General features: G+C 43.4%; 1 protein-coding gene across 1 annotated transcript; it reads right to left on the bottom strand.

Moving 5' to 3' along the window:
- Positions 1-10035: 10035 nt before the first annotated feature.
- LOC138365031 (ice nucleation protein InaU-like) lies at positions 10036-12206 on the bottom strand. The gene is made up of 3 exons (XM_069325130.1): positions 12193-12206; positions 10841-12035; positions 10036-10743 (listed from the first exon to the last, which is right to left on the bottom strand). Exons 1-3 carry the CDS (start codon positions 12204-12206, stop codon positions 10036-10038), a joined length of 1917 nt encoding a protein of 638 aa, XP_069181231.1.
- Between the last annotated feature and the right edge of the window lie 2947 nt (positions 12207-15153).

Genomic DNA, 15153 nt, shown 5'->3' with positions numbered 1-15153 from the left:
GGCTTTTTCTAGCATTGATTTCAGTAACCGGTCATACTCACTTAGTTTTTGGCTACTGTAAGATGGTGAACACCTCAGAAAGTAGGTTAACCTGGGGAGGGACAGACATCTGGTGATGAGGTAGAGTGCATCATGAGCATCAATATCCTCAATCCTCCCATCCATCCTCTTAAGGTCGGCGATTTTCTTATCAAGGACCTCATCGATGGCTTTCAACCCCAGGGGAGCTCCTAGGAGTGTGCTGTCTTCAGGTTTAGTTTTATGGATATTTGGCAGAAGACCCTCTATTCTCTCTACGATGCCCTGGTTGGAACATATTATTTCACATTTAGAAGGGTTCAGGGTGAGGCCTAAAACTGCACCTTGCTCCTGGATTTTTCTGATGTCCTCCAGGAGGGAGTCTTGGGAACCAGCTAGGGTACCATCATCCAAGAACCAGATGTTAAGCTCGCTGGACAGGACCTCTGTGACTTGTTTGATGACTAAGCAGAAAAGGAGAGGAGCAAGGGGGTCACCCTGTTGGACGCCTTCTCGCGAGTCAATTTCATGTTCGCCAAAAAGTAGCTTAAGATCCACACTGTAGCATGAATGTACAAAAGGGTAGAGGGAAGGGAAATGACTATGAACCGCACGGAGTACAGCATCCCTCCGCACCAAATTGAAGGCATTTTTTAAACCTAGCTTGATAAGGGCCTTTTCGTCTGTGATGTTGGCGATGAAGGCTCGACCTGCATTGGCTGCCGCCTCACACCCTTGTGGAATGCCAAACCCGAGCTGTTTTGGCTTCAGCATGCTGGCCGCTGCATCACTAACTGTTCTTGCAGCTGCTTTTGCGACGAGACGCCGGAGAGAATTGCCCACAGCTATTGGCCTGATCCCTCCATCCTTTTTCTTTAGAGCACAGAGAGATGCTCCAAAAAAGATAGGTCTTATGGACGCTGGTATGTTGCCAGCTAGACATGTGTTGGTGAATCTGGTTAGTTCCACCAAGAGGTTCTTTGCAATGTCATCCAGTGCAGGGTTGAGCATTTGCTTGAGGTGTTTACTAGTTGTGTTTTTGCGGGGGTTGAGCGTTGCTCTTTCGGCCCGCCTCTCAACTGTCAATCAACTGTTTACTTTAACTACTTTTTTTTTTTTTTTTTTTTTTTTCCACACCACACACACACACCCCAAGAAGCAGCCCGTGACAGCTGACTAACTCCCAGGTACCTATTTACTGCTAGGTAACAGGGGCACTTAGGGTGAAAGAAACTTTGCCCATTTGTTTCTGCCTCGTGCGGGAATCGAACCCGCGCCACAGAATTACGAGTCCTGCGCGCTATCCACCAGGCTACAAGGCCCCTAAGGTGGTTGGGTTTTAGTCCTGTGAACCCACCTGCTGATCCTGTAGGGAAGGACATGGCTGCTTTATGGACCACAGATTCAGCCACCCAGAGAGGTTCTGCTCCGGTAGCCCCCACTTGTTCAATGTCGTCCTCACGCAGAGCCCTGGGTGGGTGTTTCTCCCTTAGGGCTTGAGCTGTTGCGGCATCTCTGTCGGCAATTGAGTCCTCACTGGTGATGACTCGTATTGCGCCAATAGTGTTTCCTTCTTCTAGTTTCTTGGTGACTGATGTTCTGATTTTTGATGTCTCGGATATGCCACTGTTGCTCTTCCTACCGTGGGTGTTTCTCGCACGAGTGGGAAGGCGCACCTGGTTGTCCTCCCTGGGAAAATCATTTATAGCTTTGATGACTGAGGCAGCTGAGGTTTTGTCTCTCCTTGCAGGGGTGGCTAGACATATGTTGCCAAACATTAGGAGGTTGTGCCATGCTTGGGTCGCTCCAGGAGAGTCGTTGACCTTTCTCAGGAGGGCAGATAATTTGGCTGCTGCATGGGGGTGGGCTGCTTTAGGGATGTGTTGCAAGGTTCTGGCCGATGTTGCTTTGATAGCTTCTAATAAATTTTCTGTGGGAATGAAGGTCTGGGAGGTGTTTTGCCTTACGGGCGGTGTGGGCTGTTGATTGGTGTTCTCCCTGGGAGGGCGCCCAGAACCCAAACACCTGACTCTGTTGTGGTAATGAATGCGCACATTATCGTCCCTCAACCGGATATAGCATACCCTGTCACACGTCTGACATCTACCGTGTCTATCCCTGCTTGATGGCTCACCTTGGCTTGGAGAAGCCTGGCTATCTGTTGAGAGCTGCGACATGGGCGGGCGCTGGGCGGGAAGGTGGACGGCGGGTGGAGATAGCAGGCGGCTTGACGTTTGCGAGGCACTACACATTAAGAAGTCAACACCAGCAATCAACAGCCAATTAATGCACAACTATATTCTACCCACCTCAAGACTCCGCTCCAATATAGAAGCATCAAGAAATATGGACCAATAGGCTTTCTACAATCACTTCCATTTCAATACCCATTGTTTCGTGTTCTGTCTTGTGTTGATGAAATTAATACCCTATTAATGCTACCTCTTGTTCTGTCTTGTGTTGATGAAATTAATACCCTATTAATGCCACCTCACCCCATCCACCTCACTCAAATGTAGATATAAACAAAACCGGAGATGTGTAAGTTCTATTCAGTTGTGTATTTGTAAACTAAAGTCTTTGAAAATGTAATAAGTTTTACGAAACGCGCTCGTGTCGCGTCAGACTAGAAATAAAAATGAATTTTGGAGAATTGATTTTTGATTTACCTCCAACAGTGAAAATAAATGCACGAAAGATTGAGAAAATTCGTGTTAGAATCATTAATCTTACTTTTTCGGTCATATTTAATAATATATGTCTACAGGAAAGACTGCTACCAAAATATACTAATATATATATTTATATATATATAAATATATATATATATATATAAATATATATATATATAAATATATATATATAAATATATATATATAAATATATATATATAAATATATATATATATAACTATATATATAAATATATATATAAATATATATATAAATATATATATATATATATATATATATATAAATATATATATATATATATATATATATATATATATACATATATATATATATATATATATATATATATATATATATATATATATATATATATATATATATATATAAAAATATATATATATATATATATATATATATATATATATATATATATATATATATATATATATATATATATATATATATATATATATATATTTGAGTGAGGTGGGAAGGATGATGTGGCATTAGAGGATATTAATAGGGTATTAAAAGTATCAACACAAGACAGAACACGAAACAATGGATATTGAATAGAAGTGTTTGTAGAAAGCCTATTGGTCCATATTTCTTGATGCTTCTATATTGGAGCGGAGTCTTGAGGTGGGTAGAATATAGTTGTGCAATAATTGGCTGTTATTGCACAACTATATTCTACCCACCTCAAGACTCCGCTCCAATATAGAAGCATCAAGAAATATGGACCAATAGGCTTTCTACAAACACTTCTATTCAATATCCATTGTTTCGTGTTCTGTCTTGTGTTGATACTTTTAATACCCTATTAATATCCTCTAATGCCACATCATCCTTCCCACCTCACTCAAATGTAATGCCACATCACCCTTCCCACCTCACTCAAATGTAGATATATATATATATATATATATATATATATATATATATATATATATATATATATATATATATATATATATATATATATATGAGAGACATATTCCAAGCCATATTTTTTTCAAGGCACTTACTTTTTCTCTCAGTTTTATTAAACACTAGAGATTTTATAGACAATTTGACAATATACTGAGTTACTTTACAATTTATTTAAATATTTTAGTTTTGTTTTATTATTTTTATAAAACTGTAATATCAATATATGTATAGGTTCAGTACTGATTGTAATATCTTAACATACTAAGAAGGTTAGGTTGTGGTTTTCTATTCAGCTTCTCAAGGTAAAGTCAAATATTTACAATAAATTAGTATGTCACATATGCACTTATTCATAAGCAAGATATTGACTATAAGCAAGTGGGAGAACGCAACCCATTCTCGCACAAAAAAATATGGCTTGGAATATGTTACATATGTACTTATTTATTATCTAATTTGTAACTATAAGCAATAAGTCATATTTGTGTTGTCTTGTGCGAGAGCAGGTTGGAGTCCGGGTTGCAGCCACACGCTGAGCGGGGTCACAAACCAATACGAGGGTAGCGATCCCCTGGCAGCAGTCTCTAGCGACCAGCTAGCAGCACTACTCAACAGGCACCTCCCTGTCGTCAGTCTCTCCCTTAAGCCAGTCCCTAAGATACGCTGATCTTTTTCAACACTAAATCACTAGCAGCTACACACTGCTTCATCGGCGGCGGCTTACTTGATTGTTTCCAGGACCATGTAGGGAGACTGTGGACTGCCCAAGATGAACTGCCGTCTCCAGCACCGCTACCCCCAGACGTCACCTTTGTGGACACAAAAACGTCATCAATGACCTAGCCGATACTGGTGAAACTAGGAAATACCTCTAACCCACTGGGGATTGACATTGTGCTCTGTTGCACACACTAGGTGGCGCTGGTCTTGATTCGTCACTTCACCAGAGGTCACTCACAACGACCCCTCTGGCTGACCAAGGCAGGAATCTTGAGCCATTTGCAGGTACTAGACAGACACCACCAGATGGCATTATCCGTATTACGTCCGAACCCGTGGGGGTTTAGAGAGCCGATTCACAGATGGCGCTGACGTCGCTACGCCAAGCTCCGATGATGTAGTCGAGTTCGTAACAGGTCACAACAAGTGACTTTGGTCACAACAAGTGTCTATGGTCACAAACATAACTGTGTACTCCGACCTTCGACTGTGGCTGGAGGGGCGGGTGACCGACTCCCTCAAGGGTACCGAAGGACTGGTCGTGTGTATTATCCCTCTTCCTAGTGTCTCTTTCAATACTGACTGCCGACTAACTCTGAACCGGACTTATAAGGAAAGTCCAAATGGGAACAGGGACATAACACTCGTTAAAACAGGTCAAAATGACTCACATAATCACAGTTTCATCATTGGATCAGTTTTTAACTGATACTATGATTGATGTGATTGTCAACACCTGTTGTTGGCTATGAACTGGTTCAAGTAAGAAATACAGAGTGGTGACTATGGTCTTGGTTCTTCCTTCTAATGTTCTTGTAAGGAACTTCTCCCTCAGACTCTATAGTGGCACTTCTAGTTCACACACAACATTCGTTGGAAACTTTTCTTTATCTCAAGTATACAGATTACTTGGACACAGCATGACCATAGTCATAAACTTTTCACAGTTCTGTTGCCTGTGAAGGTATCTTGTGGAATCTCTCACAATAAAACCTCATAGTATCTCTCACTTTATCTCTCGTAAAGAAGCTCTTGCTAGAGTTGGATGTGACAAATGCTATAGGCCCAGATGGAATCTTCCCTTGGATACTGAAGGAAGGAGCAGAAGCACTGTGCCTGCCACACTCCATAGTGTATAACAAATCACTGGTAACAGGGGAATTTTCAAAAATTTGGAAGACGGCTAATATTGTCCCAATATACAAGAAGGGGATAGACAGGAGGCACTGAACTACAGGTCAGTGTCCCTAACTTGCATATCGTGCTAGCTGATGGAGAAGATTGTGCGAAAAAAGCTTGTGGAACATCTGGAGCGAAAGAACTTTGTAATACAGTATCAAAATGGGTTCAGGGATGGTAATTCCTGCCTCACAGAATTAATTGAATTCTATGACCAGGCAACAAAAATCAGGCAAGAAAGAGAGGGGTGGGCAGACTGCATATTTTTGGATTACCAGAAAACCCTTGACACAGTACCACACAAGAGACTAGTGAAAAAGCTGGAGATGCAGCCAGGAGTGAAAGGGAAGGTACTCTGGATAAGGGAGTACCTAAGCAACAGAAGACAGCGAGTCACTGTGAGGGGTGAGGCTTTGGAGTAGCGAGGCGTCACAAGTGGAGTCCCGCAGGGGTCTGTCCTTGGACCTATATTGTTTCTGATACATGTAAATGATCTCCCAGAGGGTATAGAATCGTTCTTCTCATTGTTTGCTGATGATGCAAAAATTTAGGAGGATTAAAACAGAGGATGATAGTAGGAGGCTACAAGATGACCTAGACAGACTGAATGAATGGTCCAACAAATGGCTACTAAAGTTCAACACGAGTAAATGCAAGGTCATGAAACTAGGCACTGGAAACAGGAGGCCAGACACAGGATACCGAATGGGAAATGAAGTACTCCATGAAACGGACAGAGAGAAAGATCTAGGAGTTGATATAACACCAAACCTGTCTCCTGAAGCCCAAATAAAAAGAATTACATCTGCGGCATATGCAGGCTGGCTAACATCAGAACTGCCTTCAGGAACCTTGTACACAACATATGTAAGACCAATCCTGGAGTATGCGGCCCCATCATGGAGCCCGTACCTTGTCAAGCAGAAGACGAAGCTGGAAAAAGTTCAGAGGTGTGCCACTAGGCTAGTCCCAGAACTAAGAGACATGAAGTACGAGGAAAGTCTGCGTAAGATGCACCTCATGACACTAGAAAACAGAAGAGTAAGGAGATATGATCACTACCTACAAAATTCGCAGAGGAATTTACAAGGTAGATAAGGACAAACATTTTAACACGGGTGGTACACGAACAAGGGGACACAGGTGGAGACTGAGTACCCAAATGAGCCACAGGGACGTTAGAAAGAACTTTTTCAGTATCAGAGTAGTTAACAGGTGGAATGCATTAGGACAGTGATGTGGTGGAGGCTGACTCCATACACAGTTTCAAATGTAGATGTGATAGAGCCCAGTAGGCTCAGGAATCTGTACATCTATTGATTCACAGATGATAGGCGGGACCAAAGAGCCAGAGCTCAAACCCCTCAAACACAACATAGTACTTCACTCTAATCAGCTTCATCATTTGTCTAAGTGATTGGCAAATGATCAGTAGGCTACTATGCAGGCATCTAAGAATATTGAGTCGCTATAGGCTCATCCATGGCCACTTGGGTTGTTAAGTAATGGGACGTCCCCGATTCTTGAGTTGACTCTTGAAGATGACCTGACCTCCTAATCTCTCTACATAGCCTGAGGCACAATACTTCCATCAGCAGCCTTCCAAAATGGCCGCTGTCTGGTGGAGACCCATAACAATAGAACTGCCAAGCTGGCGCTACGTCGTCACTGCCTGACCACACGGCGGCCCTCGCACCATCATTACACTGCTAGCTTCACCGGCGCTCATTAGAGATCAAAGAAGCTGGATATTTGTAATATCATAAACAACCTTTGTGCGTCGGATGTTTTCACCGAGGGTGCACGAGGGCAGCTTCCCAAGTTTAGTGCGCGTGCACATGCTGTGTGATGTGTTACCTGAAGTTGTGCACATGCTGTGTGATGTGTTACCTGACGTTAATTATTGGGAACAAAGAGACTATTCTGCCACATTGTCCATGACAGGTATCACACTTGTACCTGTTGAACAGTGTTTGTCAACAAGAGGCATTACTGACCAGCCTGTTGTACAGTGTTTGTCAACAAGAGGCATTACTGACCAGCCTGTTGTACAGTGTTTGTCAACAAGAGGCATTACTGACCAGCCTGTTGTACAGTGTTTGTCCACAAGCGGGATCACTGACCAGCCTGTTGAACAGTGTTTGTCAACAAGAGGCATTACTGACCAGCCTGTTGTACAGTGTTTGTCAACAAGAGGCATTACTGACCAGCCTGTTGTACAGTGTTTGTCAACAAGAGGCATTACTGACGAGCCGGTTGTACAGTGTTTGTCCCCAAGCGGGATCACTGACCAGCCTGTTGTACAGTGTTTGTCCCCAAGCGGGATCACTGACGAGCCGGTTGTACAGTGTTTGTCCCCAAGCGGGATCACTGACGAGCCGGTTGTACAGTGTTTGTCCCCAAGCGGGATCACTGACCAGCCTGTTGTACAGTGTTTGTCCCCAAGAGGCATCACTGACCAGCCTGTTGTACAGTGTTTCTCCACAAGAGGCATCACTGACCAGCCTGTTGTACAGTGTTTCTCCACAAGAGGCATCACGGACCAGCCTGTTGTACAGTGTTTCTCCACAAGAGGCATCACTGACCAGCCTGTTGTACAGTGTTTGTCCCCAAGAGGCATCACGGACCAGCCTGTTGTACAGTGTTTCTCCACAAGAGGCATCACTGACCAGCCTGTTGTACAGTGTTTCTCCACAAGAGGCATCACTGACCAGCCTGTTGTACAGTGCTTGCTCACTACTTAATTAACATAATGTCTGCTACCTCGTCTCTCAAAGTATAGATGTTATCCCAATTTTACTCCAGACGCTAAAATTTGCTCTAAACTCTTTTTATTCGTGAAACGAATTTTGCAGACATGGTTCACAATTTCCTTCATCTCGCATCATTGCAGCTTGGGCCAGAGAAGAAGGGGGGAAATAATGCCACGATAATGCAACATTGTATTGCAATACTGAGGCTCCACAACAGCCTGCTTGCTCTCCATGCCAACCACAGATCTATTTTCTTGCTTACACAAGATCACTTCCAGCTGATGCTGACTCGTTCAACGACAGCCTGAGCTGTGTGTCCTCTAGGCCGTGCTGTCGACCAGTCGTGATGGTGAGTGTCGCTGCCTTCTCACGACGGGCTCATGTTCCTCACCTTCACTATGCAGCACCAAGGCCTTCTCTTGACATGGTCATGGTCATCTCTTTCACTATGCTATACTGCTTCCTTCTCTTGACATGATAATAGTCATCATCTTCACTACGAGTACTGCCTCCTTCTCTTGACATGGTCATGGTCATCACCTTCACTATGCAGTACTACTTCAGTGCTATATCACCTTCACTACACAGACGTGTTGTGCTAACTCATTACATATTCTGGGAACACGACTCTTGGTATTCACAGAGGGAATGTTCGCTGATAAAACTTAAGACTTTAAATATATTCTTAGTGTGTTCAGATCGCTCCAGTCCTGCCGGGGACTGTCACTGTTGTACTGCCGGGGACTGTCACTGTTGTACTGCCGGGGACAGTCACTGTTGTACTGCCGGGGACAGTCACTGTTGTACTGCCCAGGACTGTCACTGTTGTACTGCCGGGGACAGTCACTGTTGTACTGCCCAGGACAGTCACTGTTGTACTGCCGGGGACAGTCACTGTTGTACTGCCGGGGACAGTCACTGTTGTACTGCCGGGACAGTCACTGTTGTACTGCCGGGGACAGTCACTGTTGTACTGCCGGGGACAGTCACTGTTGTACTGCCGGGACAGTCACTGTTGTACTGCCGGGACAGTCACTGTTGTACTGCCGGGACAGTCACTGTTGTACTGCCGGGACAGTCACTGTAGTACTGCCGGGACAGTCACTGTTGTACTGCCGGGGACAGTCACTGTAGTACTGCCGGGACAGTCACTGTAGTACTGCCGGGACAGTCACTGTTGTACTGCCGGGGACAGTCACTGCTTTACTGCCGGGGACAGTCATTGTTGTACTTCCGGGGACAGTCACTGTAGTACTGCCGGGACAGTCACTGTTGTACTGCCGGGACAGTCACTGTAGTACTGCCGGGGACAGTCACTGTAGTACTGCCGGGACAGTCACTGTTGTACTGCCGGGACAGTCACTGTTGTACTTCCGGGGACAGTCACTGTTGTACTGACCAAGACAGTCACTGTTGTACTGCCGGGGGAAGTCACTGTTGTACTGACCAAGACAGTCACTGTAGTACTGCCGGGACAGTCACTGTTGTACTGCCGGGACAGTCACTGTTGTACTGCCGGGACAGTCACTGTTGTACTGCCGGGACAGTCACTGTTGTACTGACGAGGACAGTCACTGCTGTACTGACCAGGATAGTCACTGCTGTACTGACCAGGACAGTCACTGCTGTACTGCCCAGAACAGTCACTGTTGTACTGCCGGGGACAGTCACTGTTGTACTGCCGGGGAAAGTCACTGTTGTACTGCCGGGGACAGTCACTGCTGTACTGCCCAGGACATTCACTGTTGTACTGCCGGGGGACAGTCACTGTTGTACTGCCCAGGATAGTCACTGCTATACTGACCAGGACAGTCACTGCTGTACTGACCAATACAGTCACTGCTGTACTGACCACGATAGTCACTGCTGTACTGACCAGGATAGTCACTGCTGTACTGACCAGGATAGTCACTGCTGTACTGACCAGGAGAGTCACTGCTGCACTGACCAGGATACTCACTGCTGTACTGACCAGGAAAGTCACCGCTGTACTGACCAGGACAGTCACCGCTGTACTGCCCAGAATAGTCACTGTTGTACTGACCAGGATAGTCACTGCTGTACTGACTATGACAGTCACTGCTGTACTGACCAGAATAGTCACTGCTGTACTGACCAGGATAGTCAATGGTGTACTGACCAGAACAGTCACTGCTGTACTGACGAGGACAGTCACTGCTGTACTGACCAGGACAGTCACTGCTGTACTGACCAGGACAGTCACTGCTGTACTGCCCAGAACAGTCACTGTTGTACTGCCCAGAACAGTCACTGTTGTACTGCCGGGGAAAGTCACTGTTGTACTGCCGGGGACAGTCACTGCTGTACTGACGAGGACAGTCACTGCTGTACTGACCAGGATAGTCACTGCTGTACTGACCAGGACAGTCACTGCTGTACTGCCCAGAACAGTCACTGTTGTACTGCCGGGGACAGTCACTGTTGTACTGCCGGGGAAAGTCACTGTTGTACTGCCGGGGACAGTCACTGCTGTACTGCCCAGGACAGTCACTGTTGTACTGCCCAGGACATTCACTGTTGTACTGCCGGGGGACAGTCACTGTTGTACTGCCCAGGATAGTCACTGCTATACTGACCAGGACAGTCACTGCTGTACTGACCAATACAGTCACTGCTGTACTGACCACGATAGTCACTGCTGTACTGACCAGGATAGTCACTGCTGTACTGACCAGGATAGTCACTGCTGTACTGACCAGGAGAGTCACTGCTGCACTGACCAGGATAGTCACTGCTGTACTGACCAGGAAAGTCACCGCTGTACTGACCAGGACAGTCACCGCTGTACTGACCAGGACAGTCACTGCTGTACTGCCCAGGATAGTCACTGTTGTACTGACCAGGATAGTCACTGCTGTACTGACTATGACAGTCACTGCTGTACTGACCAGAATAGTCACTGCTGTACTGACCAGGATAGTCAATGGTGTACTGACCAGAACAGTCACTGCTGTACTGACGAGGACAGTCACTGCTGTACTGACCAGGACAGTCACTGCTGTACTGACCAGGACAGTCACTGCTGTACTGACCAGGACAGTCACTGCTATACTGACCAGGACAGTCACTGCTGTACTTACCAGGACAGTCACTGCTGTACAGACCAGGACAGTCACTGCTGTACTGACCAGGACAGTCACTGCTGTACTGACCAGGACAGTCACTGCTATACTGACCAGGACAGTCACTGCTGTACTTACCAGGACAGTCACTGCTGTACTGACCAGGAAAGTCACTGCTGTACTGACCAGGACAGTCACTGCTGTACTGATCAGGACAGTCACTGCTGTACTGACCAGAACAGTCACTGCTGTACTGACCAGGAGTGTCAATGCTGTACTGACCAGGACAGTCACTGCTGTACTGACCAGGACAGTCACTGCTATACTGACCAGGAGAGTCACTGCTGTACTGACCAGGACAGTGACTGCTGTACTGACCAGGACAGTGACTGCTATACTGACCAGGACAGTCACTGCTGTACTGACCAGAACAGTCACTGCTGTTCTGACCAGGACAGTCACTGCTGTACTGACCATAACAGTCACTGCTGTACTGACCAGAACAGTCACTGCTGTACTGATCAGGATAGTCATTGCTGTACTGCCCAAAACAGTCACTGCTGTACTGCCCAGAACAGGCACTGCTGTACTGCCCAGAACAGTCACTGCTGTACTGACCAGGATAATCACTGCTGTACTGACCAGGACAGTCACTGCTGTACTGCCCAGGACACTCACTTCTTTAAACTAAAGACGTTTTGTTCTTTCCAGCAGTTAATTCTCCCACATAAGCAGAGGCTTGATGAAAAACGTGAGTGACCTCTCATATCTCGCTAGTGCTCTCGGGGGTGGTGATATCTGGGGTTTAAATACCTCGAAATATCCATCCTTTTTAATGGTCTGAGTTTGATGGAGTGGGTTAAAGCATAGTAAGTTATGCCAGTTGTTGGGAAGCAACTGTGCTGGCTGGGTTCGAGACCTTGGTGGGTGGGTGTTGTGTCTAAAGTTGATTAACTTCAATTGTGAGTTTAGGTAAGTCTATATGCAAAACATATATATATATATATATATATATATATATATATATATATATATATATATATATATATATATATATAAATATATATATATATATATATATATATATATATATATATATATATATATATATATATATATATATATATATATATATATATTTCTGTGTTGTTTACTAGGATTTCTCTGGCGATGGTTTGGTTATGGGAAGAGATTATATGTTCCTTAATGGAGCCCTGTTGCCCTGTTGCCCTTATATATATATATATATATATATATATATATATATATATATATATATATATATATATATATATATATATATAATATATATATATATATATATATATATATATATATATATATATATATATATATATATATATATATATATATATATATATATATATATATATATATATATATATATATATATTATATATATATATATATATATATATATATATATATATATATATATATATATATATATATATATATATATATATATATAAGGGCAACAGGGCAACAGGGCTCCATTAAGGAACATATAATCTCTTCCCATAACCAAACCATCGCCAGAGAAATCCTAGTAAACAACACAGAAATCATCGATAGATACAGCGATAGCAGGCGGCTTGACGTTTGCGAGGCACTACACATCAAGAAGTCAACACCAGCAATCAACAGCCAATTATTGCACAACTATATTCTACCCACCTCAAGACTCCGCTCCAATATAGAAGCATCAAGAAATATGGACCAATAGGCTTTCTACAAACACTTCTATTCAATACCCATTGTTTCTGTTCTGTCTTGTGTTGATACTTTTAATACCCTATTAATATCCCCTCTTGTTCTGTCTTGTGTTAATGCCACATCACCCCTCCCACCTCACTCAAATGTAGATATAAAATCAGAGATACGTAAGTTCTAATCAGTTGTGTATTTGTGAAGTCTTTGAAAATGTAATAAGTTTTGCGAAACGCGCCCGTGTCGCGTCAGACAAGAAATAAAAATGAATTTTGGAGAAGTGATTTTTGATTTACCTCCAACAGTGAAGCGTAATGTACGAAAGATTGAGAAAATTCGTGTTAGAATTATTAATCTTACTTTTTCGGTCATATTTAATAATATATATATATATATATATATATATATATATATATATATATATATATATATATATATATATATATATATATATATATATATATATATATATATATTGTGACGATAATCTCTTTCAAGAGAGATTGAGCCTGCTCTTCCCTACACATTTATGTCATTCAAGTACAAGATACTATATTGAAGATACGTCCTCCAGTATCGCCAAACGTTTTGCCCAGGAAGCAAAGCGTACCTTGCACTACCAGACACACTGGCTCCCGACCGCCGTCAAACAAGCAAACTACTCATTCTCCGCCTGCCTGTTCCTGATTGGCTGGTGTGTCACCGCACCTGCACTCACGCCACTACCTGAGTCGACGTCTGGGCCAGCAGCACACCGTACTCTTCAGAATATCCCTGTGCTCCTTGGAGTTGACATCTCTCTATAGTAGACTAAGCTCTGGCTGTCGTGTACTAAGGGAGGTGGCAGCTTGAAGCCAGTATTCTCAGCACCTGATTTGATTTATATTACCTGCACTTTATTGTCTTAGAGTAAATTTTTACTGCCATTAATTATTCATGTTGTTTTGTTTGTTGACTTGTTTTGAATTTTACGTAAGCCAAGAGATTGTCTTTATTCATATCTTGTTTTCTAGAGTAATTAAAATTTCATTGTTTATACTTTGTGTTTTGTGTGTCTTCCCATTACCTTACCACAGACAAAAGGGCAAACGATCTTCATTTTTTTGTTATGTGACAAGGCCCTGCTCCCAGCTATTGAAACAGCCGAACACCAACGCTTTACCGTCACATTTCATGGGGGCCTGTCCACGAAGCTTCACTCAGGTACTGGTACCAGATCGTAAATTTGTGGTAAGCGTACTTGGCTTTGATAGAGTAGCTTTTCACTATTTTCAATATTCAACTTTATTTTCATATGGTGCTGTGTGTATTGTGCATTCCGAGAGTAGCATATGGTGAAGGTGAGACAACTTTGGATTACGTGGTGACTGTAGGCCTCAGTCATTCTCTTAATTCGTCATCTCTCCCTCCGTGTTATTACTCGTGTTTACCATCTTTTGTCCCTAGGATATTTCTCATATTTTCGGCAGATCATCATATTGGTACCCTGGTACTGTGGTCTGCCCCCGGGTCAAGTACACCTAATCTTCTGCAATCCGACAGTAGGAGGATAAAGAGGGCCATAGTTCCTCTCGCACGAACTTTAGTTGCTGAATTGGGACCTCAGCAGCAGTTCTCGTCACCAGTTGACACCTCGCACCCCTACACGTCGGTCAGAGATGATGATATTTACATTGGTAGGGAATTAGCCTTCTTTTTCAGAGCACAAAAGTTCGCAGATTCTGTAAGTATCATATTCATTTCAGTGGGAAAAACTTGCTTATGTCCTATAGAGACTCGGCAAGGTATGCCTACATTCTTGGACTACCTAATTCACTTTTGAGGCAATTAACTGTTTCATTTGTTTTAGAAACTCAGTTTCGCTTATTTAGTAGAATTTTCTTGTCCTTATCCTCTTACATGAGTACCGGATACAAGATTTCCTGCGACCTTGATTTATTAATCATTTATCATCTTGAAATTAACATTAATTGTTAACGATTCCACAGGATAGGTACCAGTTGCCACGTTGTCCTGTTTCTGACATTCACCATATCACAACAG

The sequence above is a fragment of the Procambarus clarkii genome, chromosome 15 (assembly GCF_040958095.1).
Source record: "Procambarus clarkii isolate CNS0578487 chromosome 15, FALCON_Pclarkii_2.0, whole genome shotgun sequence".
NCBI lineage: Eukaryota > Metazoa > Arthropoda > Malacostraca > Decapoda > Cambaridae > Procambarus > Procambarus clarkii.
Note: the sequence above shows the minus strand (reverse complement) of the source record. Positions and strands in the feature narration are given on the sequence as shown.